The following is a 10,385-nucleotide window of genomic DNA, read 5'->3' as shown; positions in this document are numbered from 1 at the left end:
CTGACTAAAATAACCGTCAATTAACCTGTACATTTCCCCAGCAGAGGTACGAACTCAACTCTGGCAGGCTGTTATGCATGTTACATTCTGCTTCTTTCCCACCTAAATTCTTCATTGTGGCAGTCAGTGGCTTACTACCTAGGTGTGAGAAATACCTCCACACTACGCCTCCTTGTTACCTTCTGGTTATTATGATCTAGTTACCTGCATCCTGCAGTACACTAGTTGTCTCATTGGGATGAACAGTGCAGGATGTCTAAATGCCTCTCTCAATCTCCTGTTCAGTGAAGGGTGATCCAGTGCTGACCACTCAGTCCTACCAACCAATCAAAAAAAAAGATGTCTCGTATATACAAACAACCCTTTTATTTCAGTTGTACATGCTTCCTGGTCATTGCAAGAGACATTCTGCGTATGTTTCCCTAGTTGTGAGGAAAAGACACAACAAAATGAAAATGACAACAAATTCTGTAGGCTTGCTTTCTTAAGATTTTTCATGCTTCAAAAAAATACAGAGAATTATCCTGTACAGTCAAGTTACAGGGTTTAATTTGCACATTACCTGTTTCTATTAGAGGCATTTTAGAAGACTCCCCCAGCTTTGAAGATTTGGCACAACATATTAAAAGTCCCTGAGAGTTCCTTAAGATTCTTCAGGTCATTCAACACACTGGCAGTGATCTCCAAACACTGACATGATACAGGTTGTTGTATATTTTAGGAAAACAATTCCCTTAATCCTTGATCTTATTACAAGCTTTATACACATTACCACCACATGGGAACTTGTTCACATGGACAGTCTATAGGCAATTATTTGTCAGAGAAATTTAGCAGAAAAAAATAAATCAGTGAATGATGCATATTACTAAAGAATGACCTATACTCAGACTCTTCTGGAGTGAATTATTTAGGGTGTTCAGCCTTTCACCGTTCAAAACAAGTAATCAGATCCTTCTACTGAATATTCTGAAAATGTACCTCATACATGCAAAATTAACACTGCTACAAATCAGGACAGAGACAGACATTTTACAACAATTAATAAAAATAAGGAATGACACCTTTCAAACAGTAATGGACATAAGAAAACAGTCAATAACATAGGATGCACTAATGTTTGGAAAGAATCTGTAAAGATTTGTGTTTTCATAATATGAATAAGGATTTTTTTTAAGTACGGTAGAAGTTAAATAAAATATACACCTAATTATGAAACATTTTTAAAAGTACTGACTTTCCTTACACAGTGTTAAGGACGACAGCAAGCCAGTTTTCTGAATGCAATTCACAGAAACATTCTTGGAGGAATACAAAAACATGGAATGCAGGGAAAGGGCTAGTTTATCAAAACAATCTGCTCAATTCAAGAGCATCACAAAACTGTTATGTTTCTTTCTAAGCTAGTGATCTTTGTAAAGCGATGAAGTACAGCCTCCATCACAAGTGAAGATTTGTCAGGGCTGTGCTAAATAAAGAAAGGCTTAAGTTTGATCTTTATTCCTTAAACATTACCTTCTTTTGGGAAGAATGCATTTTGTGATGCTGAACTGTCAACCCGTGACTATGCCAGAAAACTGGTAATATCCTTTTAATGGGCTGGAATCAAGCATCTACTTTTCCATGAGTAATTCCCATTCGGCCATGCCATGAGACCTTCTGTGCCTACCCGCCCCATCTCCATGTTGCTCACCCTTGTTAATTTTTTTAAAATAAATAAAATGATGTTAATAAAGGTTATCCTGAGCCTCACATCATGCTTGCTTCTTTGAGGCAGATTTAGGTATCTACAAGCTGTCAGCAAATTTATGAAGAAATGGATATGGGCAAACCATTACATAGTAGAATATCCATGACTACAATGTACTATGCTAATGGAAAAGGACTTTGTGAAACAGAAATGCAACAGAATACTACAAGATCACAGTTTTCAGTTAAGGAATCTCTAGGGTAAAACTTAAGAAAACTAGATTACTGAAAAATATTCCAAATGTTTTACGGATTTGTGCAAAAATAGGAGTCTTATTTTGAGGCATGTCACAGTACACAACTGTTCTATCCCAAATTTTAAAATAATGTTTCATAACAGAAAATACAGTAACATACTATGATCATTTACAGTGCAGTATACAAAAGTATTACAAACATTTGCATACAAACAATAGAAAAGCTGAACATGTTCACATTTTTAAGTTTAGATTACTCATAGTGAGATCTACAGAAATCCAGTGTAGTTACATATACATCTTCTGTACAAAGAAGTCCTCTTGGTCCCACATGACAAACAAAATCAGCAGGCCAGAAGATCTAAGCTGCTGTCACAATACATGCTTTTATGACTCGTATGTAAAAATAGTGTAATCTGTGCAAATGTAGTGCATTGGAGTAGAGATCAGCAGCAGCAGTAGCAGATGCCTTGGTTTTAAACTTCTTAAAGTTATTCACAGTTAAGACATCAAACAACACGCTAGATAAAGAATTCCCAATCTACAATGGGAAAATAACAATAACAAGAATCCATTACACAGAATGAGGTGCTTCAGGGACAGCATATTCAACCCACTACCAACACTTATACCTGAATAAATTGTTAAAAAAGATAATCATTAAACATAACTGTGCTTAACATTACCAGACAAGAACTTTCCAAACTGGACTGGAAGGCGTTACTGGGGACTAAGCAGCAATGCCCAGTTTTGTTTTAACAACTGGCCATGTGCTCTCAGATTTACTTCCAGCTTGCATGGTAAACTATGTTGTAATGTTTCTCAGATCAAGTTCAAGGGGCAATTTACAACAACAAAGATCTGTAGCCCCAATCTGGTCCACTTTGGTAATGTTAACAGATGAAAACTGATACACAGTTACTGGCACATTACATGCAGCTCTTTCGGAAGTTTAATACTTTAGTTTTAATTTCCCAACACAGTATCAACAGTACCCTAATGGCCTTTTCTCAGGATCAAACAGCTCATGTAGAATGACACAGAGGGTACAAACATCCCTCATAATTGCACATATCTAAACATTATAACATAACATACTATGTCTTTTGGCGGATAACAGCACTAACACAATGCTTGCATAGGGCTGTATGAAATATACTTAAAAAGAATGCAAACACACCACTTTTGTAACAGATTAAAGAACAAACACTTCAGGAACCCTTAAGAGTATTTACAGCAAACATGAATGGACCTCCATATCCTCGTTCTTCGAACCGTAACTCAGGACTTAGCTTTTTGCTTCCTTGTGCCTAAATGTTGGCTAGCTACATCAGCCATGATAACCTGACCTGTGCGCTTGCTGTAAAAGAACATTAAGGAATGGAATTTGTTTCCACATAAAATAACACCATCAGCAAAGGGCAAATTCTGAGCAGTATAAACAGTACCAAACAGTGAACGGGTGAGTTTGGTAACAGTATTGTTAGTCCCTGTGTTGGTAGTTGGTGCCCATTTAAACACTGTGGGCAGTGATGAAATATAGCTGTGTGCCAAGTATGAGATGAGATTTAAACGTACATTGCTCTGGACATTACATAGCCTCTACTCTGGCCATCGTCACATGAGGTAGAAACTGGATAGGTGAGGTCATTGTAAATGGGGTTAATCTGTTCCACGTAGTCATCTTGTACATCATGTGAGTTGCTGTAATACTCATTCTGACCACCTTCGTCATAATTCTGCAATGAAGAAATAATCAAATTACAACCTCCCTTAAAAACATAAACAAATATTTCTGAACTATCATGCACGATGGGTAGCGTACGATGGGTAGGAAGTACCCTATGACTTTTCACTCCTATAAAGCCCTTTAAAATGTGCTACTCTCTTATGAAAATATTCATGAGCATTGTTACTACATATGGATTTCACGCTGTGCACAGGTGAAATGTAATGTTTTTCTTAAAGGACTCCTGCAGTGTGGTGTGTGTGCTGTGCTACTTGTATGTCTATTACAGGAGAAAAAATAAGTAGAGATGTGAACTGCACATTGCTAGATCCCTACTCAAATAACTTAATTTGGCTCATTGGATGAATGGACCTATAACAGTTTCAAACAAGACATTAATTTTAATGCACCTCCTGCATACTTTGTATACTTTACAGTAAACAACAAAGACCCACAGCTCCCCAAAAGCTGTTCAGTATTCAATTTGCAATTAAATGCAAACAGCTGCTTTCTACATTCAACTGCATGAATTTAAATTAGCAAATTTGTTTATCCAGTATCAACTCTTCTGCCACTGTCACATGACCCAGGGAGCACTCTTTTTTAAGATATTTTTTAGTTCCTCTCTTCAGACTTCTCAGTGATCTCAACCTTTGCATATCCCAATGTCAAAGTGGCTATGTAGTGTGACCTCGTACTGAATGGTCCCCTAGTAGGGAAGCATCTGTACGTGGAAACATTCACTCCATAGCAGGCAATGGGGGTCTTTACAATCAGACACTACAGCCGAGAACAGGTGAGCTAGGGAACCAACATACTGCAACTTTGCAGTAAGGCTTTTTTCTTGTCTTAGAAACTTTCAGAATGCTGACTTCAAATGTTAGCCAATGAGAAGTACCTGAGGCTACATCCACAGTCCTGTTCCTTAGATTTTCCAACCTCTCAACTTGCTGGACTCACTTGGTTGATCCCCAGCCTCCACCTGAACCTAGTTAAAGAAGGCTCTCTTCACTATCTCTCTTCTTGGGGGGGGGGGGGGGGGGTTCAAAAAATTAATCTTAGATCAAAAACTGAAACCCTCCTTCTTTAGAAAATTGATGCCAAGTCTCAATATGAATAGAACTGCTAAAATGACCTTGCACTTGATTACCATTTTAACAAAGATGAAGTACAGAGAGTGAAAGAATGGGTAAACTGCAGAGGTTTTTGAGAGCTGTGGGTCTTTGGTGCTCACTGTAAAGTATGCAGGAGTTGTATTACAATGTCTTGTTTGGAACTGTTATTGGTCCATTCATCCAATGAGCTAAATTAAGTTCTTTGCATAGGATCTAGCAATGTGGAGTTCATAATGTGGCCAAGACAACTTACACCAGCAGAAGTACTTACAGTTCCCACCTGCTTCTGAAGACTAAGACAGAATTAATGAAATTAAAGCCTCTAATGGGTTCAGGTCTACTTTTGAAGAAACATTCCAATATTAATGTTTCTTCATTCAGGCATGAAAGCTAATAATGCAACATACTGATTCCAGTTTCACTCCTCCAAAAGACCTGCCTCTAGCTGAGTGCCCCTGGGTTCAGTCCTTGGAGCACTCCTCTTAGACATTTATTTCTTAGAGGTCATAGCTAATGTTAAGGCATCATGGCTATCTAAGTTTGCAGTCCTACGAGATGGCCTGTCCCAAACAAATAGCTAGTGCCAAAACCATGGACTGAAACTAAATGCCAAGAAATGTATAATCACATCCTACAGCAAGCATGACTCCCTTTGCAACCATCACACTGACTAACCCCCCGATGATACCATGGTTCTACAACAGGGCCTGTCCCAAACAAATATTTTGTGGAAAAAACATGTTCTGGAACTAAATGCCAAGAAATGGATAATCGTATCCCACAGCAAGCATGACTCCTTTTGTAACTGAACCTTTGGGACAGGTTCATAACCCAGAGACTGCCCATGCTATGGAATAGACTTTTTATACATGGCAAACAGAGCACCTCACTGGCCTTTTCAAGAGAAATCTTGATGAGTGGATGGGAAATAGAAACTTCACCCTGGGGATCATTCCAGTGGCGCTACTCGACAGAGGCGCTGGGAACTAAGGTCTGGTGGCACAATGCCAGGGTAATCCTATGGGCTAGGCTTGTAAAGGCTCCAGGACCATTAGCCTAGTACACACCTATGAACTATCACATTTACAACTCCACCCCCCCCCCAAAAAAAAAATGATTCTGTAGTTAGAGATCTGGGAATATTTGCTAACTATGAACTTTCCTTTGATCATCACATATCCGTTATTATAAGGAAGTCCCTTTTTACTGCAAAGCTTACACTGAAGGGTACAGCATCCAGATCCTGGGACGTAATTGTTCTTCTGAACTAGTCATTCATTAGGTCAATCATTGATGCCCCTTTCTATATGTATATGTCCAAACACTTTTCACAGCTGGAATGACTACAATGCTTCATCACTTCAAAAAAAAAAAAAAATCAAGGGCCTAAATCATAAAAAAGTACACTAAACGCCTCAAAGCCTAGTCTCTTTTATCAGTATCATACAGAATATTGAAAGGTGACCCCTGCCTACCATACAAGACTCAAGACACCCTGTTCTGTCACACATATGACAAATTTGGCCAGTGCTGCCAGAAACGTCCACTCAAGGGACCTCAATCTGTTTCTCAAGATTAACAGAAGATGCTAGAAGGACAGGTGTATATCACAGAGAATACCACAGACTTTCTTCCACATGAAGCAGAGTACATCTCTTGCTCTAGTCAAACATAACCTGGATGAATGGAGGAATGGGTGGATAATTACAAATTCATCCCTGGTTTAGCAAGAAAGGCCCACATGGATAGGAGAAACATGTAAGTAGTCAATACATACTTATGTGGCCCTTCTTTACAGATTCAAACTTGTGCAGTCCATGTCTGGAGATTTATGTTGTAAAATAAAAAGACGAATAATTACCATGGGAATGCAGGGCCAGGCTTCTTAAAATCCTCAGAGATCAACAGCCTAGTAAGTACCCAAGAGCCTAAATTGCAGATTACATTCCAAACAGACTCTCAGACCTACACAGGTAGTGTATGTGAGGGAACCATAGAGCTGAGAGATTTGAATCTCATAGATGAATGACATATCTAGAGTAGATGAGTAAATGAATTGTCAAACGGCCAAGGACTACTCCCAAACCAATAGGCCTTAACCTACTCAGCTGGAGTAACAAAATAAAAGATTTGTACTGAGAGTTGAAACTTTAATGTCAAAGAAATATTGTACACCTTTTATGTTTAGGCCCTGCAACTACAACAGATTACAAATGACTAGCTGTTGAACTTTCCCTCAGGATTCTAGGCACCATGTTGTTATCGTATTGTTTCTTTGATTGGTAGGAAACAAAAGGCAACACGAATTTCACTATCCATATATAGTTCAGCTGATGACGAAACAGCAGCAGGGTAATAAAGAACAAAGAACAAATAATAGCTAAACCTAGTGACAGTTACTAGCCACGGAAGGCCAGGAAAATAAACAACATGAAGAATCTGTGCAACAGTAGCAATTCTCATGGGCAAGGTACAGGAAAACCTACCTTGGTGTAGAATTAGATTTAGGGTTGTGCTTCTCAGCTCAGCAGCTATAACCAATATTTAGGACATATTTATAAAACTTTATTTTGTTTTGCCAGAATGACTTTCTGATTTACTCCTGTCACAAATAATTTACAAATGAACAGTTATTCCTTTTAGAATGGGAGTTCAGTATTGACAGCCGTTAAAACTTTTAGCAGAAGTAATTGTAACATAACTGCAGCAGAATCCCAGAGAGCTAATGCTCACTGATTGCATGGAAGTCTATTGGGAGCGACAGCCTTGCGTTTACTTAACTAGTCACTCTTATTGCTATTATTTTCTGTGTGCATATTATTTTTTTCATGTTAAGGAGCATCTTCGAGTTATAACTCACTTTAAGAGAATAACAGGGATTTATACTGGCATCTCTTGATCCACACTTGATTAACTCTGAAAGCCTTCCCTACATATCTATGTTATTAGATCAGAGGAAGCTGAAATGCTCATTTCTGTGGTGTGCAGCTTTCAACATCAGATGAAATGCCTCAATGAGCTCATAGTGCTGGCAGTCAATGGTTCACAGCCATTCTTGTCAGCATGGGAAAATAATTACTCCAGTATTTCTATGGTCTACGAAAAATGAACTACAGTGCATTTAGTGTATATCCCAGCAGTCAGACGTCTAACTTCTTTAACTGTACTACTCAGTGTAGATAACAATGCTTGGCACTTTTTTATACTACAATGATATAATGAAATAGAAACAAATTAAACTAGCTTGGTGTCTGCCCTAAGTGGCTATAGCCTCAGCAGAAGCAACCAACAAAGTGATGTAGTAATGACAGTTCAGCAAAACATTATTACAACAGTGGGACACCGTATGCAGTCAACACGACTGCATGTACAGTGAGACAGAGGAGAATCAGTATAAAACTATGGCAAACTGAATCAGAAGAGTGATGTTGGGGTATGGGTCATAACAGTGCTGAGAGCAGAGCACTAGGACAGAGGAGGGTCAGCATAGTGGGGGATGTGTGGGACCAGCAGTATGATAAAGCAATGTTGGGTTCAGTCAGGAGGTCAGCAGTACGTGATTACAGTGTAGCTAGCTGTGTGGTACTTACGGGGTGGTGAGACAGTAATGTGTTGCAACAGTGTGGTTTTTAATAGGATGTTAGGTGATCGTTAGGCTTCTCATGGCACTATGACAATGGGAGGTTCAGTGAGGTGACACGGGTTAGTGTGGGCCGAGTAATGGAACAGTGGCATACAGAAAGATGTAGGGGCAGATGAATGTCAGCAGTATGCTGGAATACAGTGGTGCTCAGAATAATGCTGAGGCACTGTAGCATCAGTAGGGTATGGGATGCAAGAGCAAACAGGGGCCAAAAGAATTTTAGGGAAGTCATGTCAGCAGACTGATGTTGGAGAGTGAGGTTCTGTGTACTGAGCACTGGGTACTGCTGTGTTCAGCTGTGGCAGTCTGGGTTTTCTAGGATATTGTGGTAACACGGAGATCAGCAGGGTGTTGGGGAAGTGTAGTCAGTGGAATGTTGGCTAATATTTTTCCATGTCTCTCACCCTTTGCCTGCAAACCATCAGCCTCTCTCAACCTCATCTTCAAGCCCATTCATTCTTCTTTAGTGTGCCATCCCAGGCAGTCCACATAATGCTTGCGGGGTTTTTTAAGTTCCACTGGAAATGACTGTTATCAGTGGACTACCATCTTTCAGTGACTGCAACAGGATTCGGGAGTTGACTGGTGGAGCAGCCCCTATCCAGGCAGCCACAGGGGACTCGATCACGCATACAGCGCAGGGTGTGCCTCTGTTGCAGCTTTGGTATGAACACTGATGAAGAGGGCTTACACAATGACATTACATAATGGAAGTGTCATTTACAGTTTCAGCTATGCAAGCTGTTGCACTATTCCCCTGCTGATAGGAGTTAATGGAGTAGGTTGGACTATAAAACCTCCCACGGAGATGGGTGAACCACCATCAGCTGCTCACTCCTACTTTCCCTGCTGACTCTTCCAGCTCCTAATTATAAGCTTTAGGCCTCAATGCCACACAGCCAGCATATATGTTGGGTGGTACTGGGTCAGTAGGGTGTTAGGTTAACTTGGGATTCAGCAGGTTACAATGGCAGGATAGGTTTCAGTAGGAGATGGGACAGCATGCATTCATTAGAGCGCTGGTTACTGTATGATCAAGCTGGGCACTGAGGCAGTGTGGTTTTAACAGGGTGCAAAGGCAATGTATATGATCAGCAGAGTGATGGTTACCTCTGGGTCAGCTGGGTGATGGAACAGTGTGGAGTTCAGCAGGGTGCTGATTATTGGACAGTCAGCAAGGTGCTGGTTGCAGTACTGGAACTGTGTGGTTTCAGGAGGGTGCAGAGACACTGTGTGTGATCAGGAGAGTGCTGGCTACAACTTGGTCAGCTGGGTAATGGGACAATAAAATGTTAAGGAGTGTGCTGGTTAGTGTATGGTTAGCAGAGTGTTAGGAAAATGGGGTTGCACAGAGGCAGTGTGCGATTAGCAATGTTAGCTGCAGGGTGAAGTAAGATTCAAAAGCAGTTAGTGATCAGCACAATGGTACCTACTACTGGGTCACATAGGTGCAGGAAAAGTATGTATGTGTGGACAGCTTGGTTGCACAGAACTGTGGAGTAATTAGAGTGGGCTATTGCTGGGTTAACATGTGCTCAGCATGGTGCTGAAGAAATGTGGGTTTATCACTAGTGTGGTGAACCAGCATTCTGTATGTTGGGACAGTATGAGTGAGGTATGCAATCATCCTTTCTCTTTCTACTACATAAACTAACAAGTGCATAAGTTCCCTTTTCCAACAATGTAAAGAAGCATATTCAACAGCTTGAGTTTTCTTAAAAATATTTAAAAATAAGTGAAAACTTTATTTAATTTTCACTTTAATTTTATAACTACAGTACGAGGCAACTGTACAAACTAAACTCACCATTTTTCCTCCTGCTTCAGAAGAACTGGTTTCAAAATATGTTGGGACAGATTTCAGAGGTATGCTTTCAGCTTCATCTCTCTGGTCAAGCTTTGTAACCTAAATTAACAAATACAAACCTTATAAAAGTCTATTATAGAAATAT

The 10,385-nt window shown here is 39.9% G+C and overlaps 1 protein-coding gene across 1 annotated transcript in view; it reads right to left on the bottom strand.

Moving 5' to 3' along the window:
• Nucleotides 1–347: 347 nt before the first annotated feature.
• The window catches only part of LOC122809298 (nectin-2-like), a 214,006-nt gene continuing 203,968 nt past the window's right edge, over nt 348–10,385 (bottom strand). The window contains exons 4-5 of the mRNA XM_044080683.1: nt 10,241–10,339; nt 348–3,685 (exon numbers count right to left, since the gene is read on the bottom strand). Coding sequence (XP_043936618.1) covers nt 3,515–3,685; nt 10,241–10,339 — 270 coding nt within the window. The 3' untranslated portion in view covers nt 348–3,514. The remainder of the gene's footprint in view (nt 3,686–10,240; nt 10,340–10,385) is intronic.

The sequence above is a fragment of the Protopterus annectens genome, chromosome 8.part0, assembly GCF_019279795.1.
Source record: "Protopterus annectens isolate FY-2018-M chromosome 8.part0, PAN1.0, whole genome shotgun sequence".
Lineage (NCBI taxonomy): Eukaryota > Metazoa > Chordata > Ceratodontiformes > Protopteridae > Protopterus > Protopterus annectens.
The sequence above is the reverse complement of the archived record's forward strand: the minus strand, read 5'-3'. Positions and strand labels throughout refer to the sequence as shown.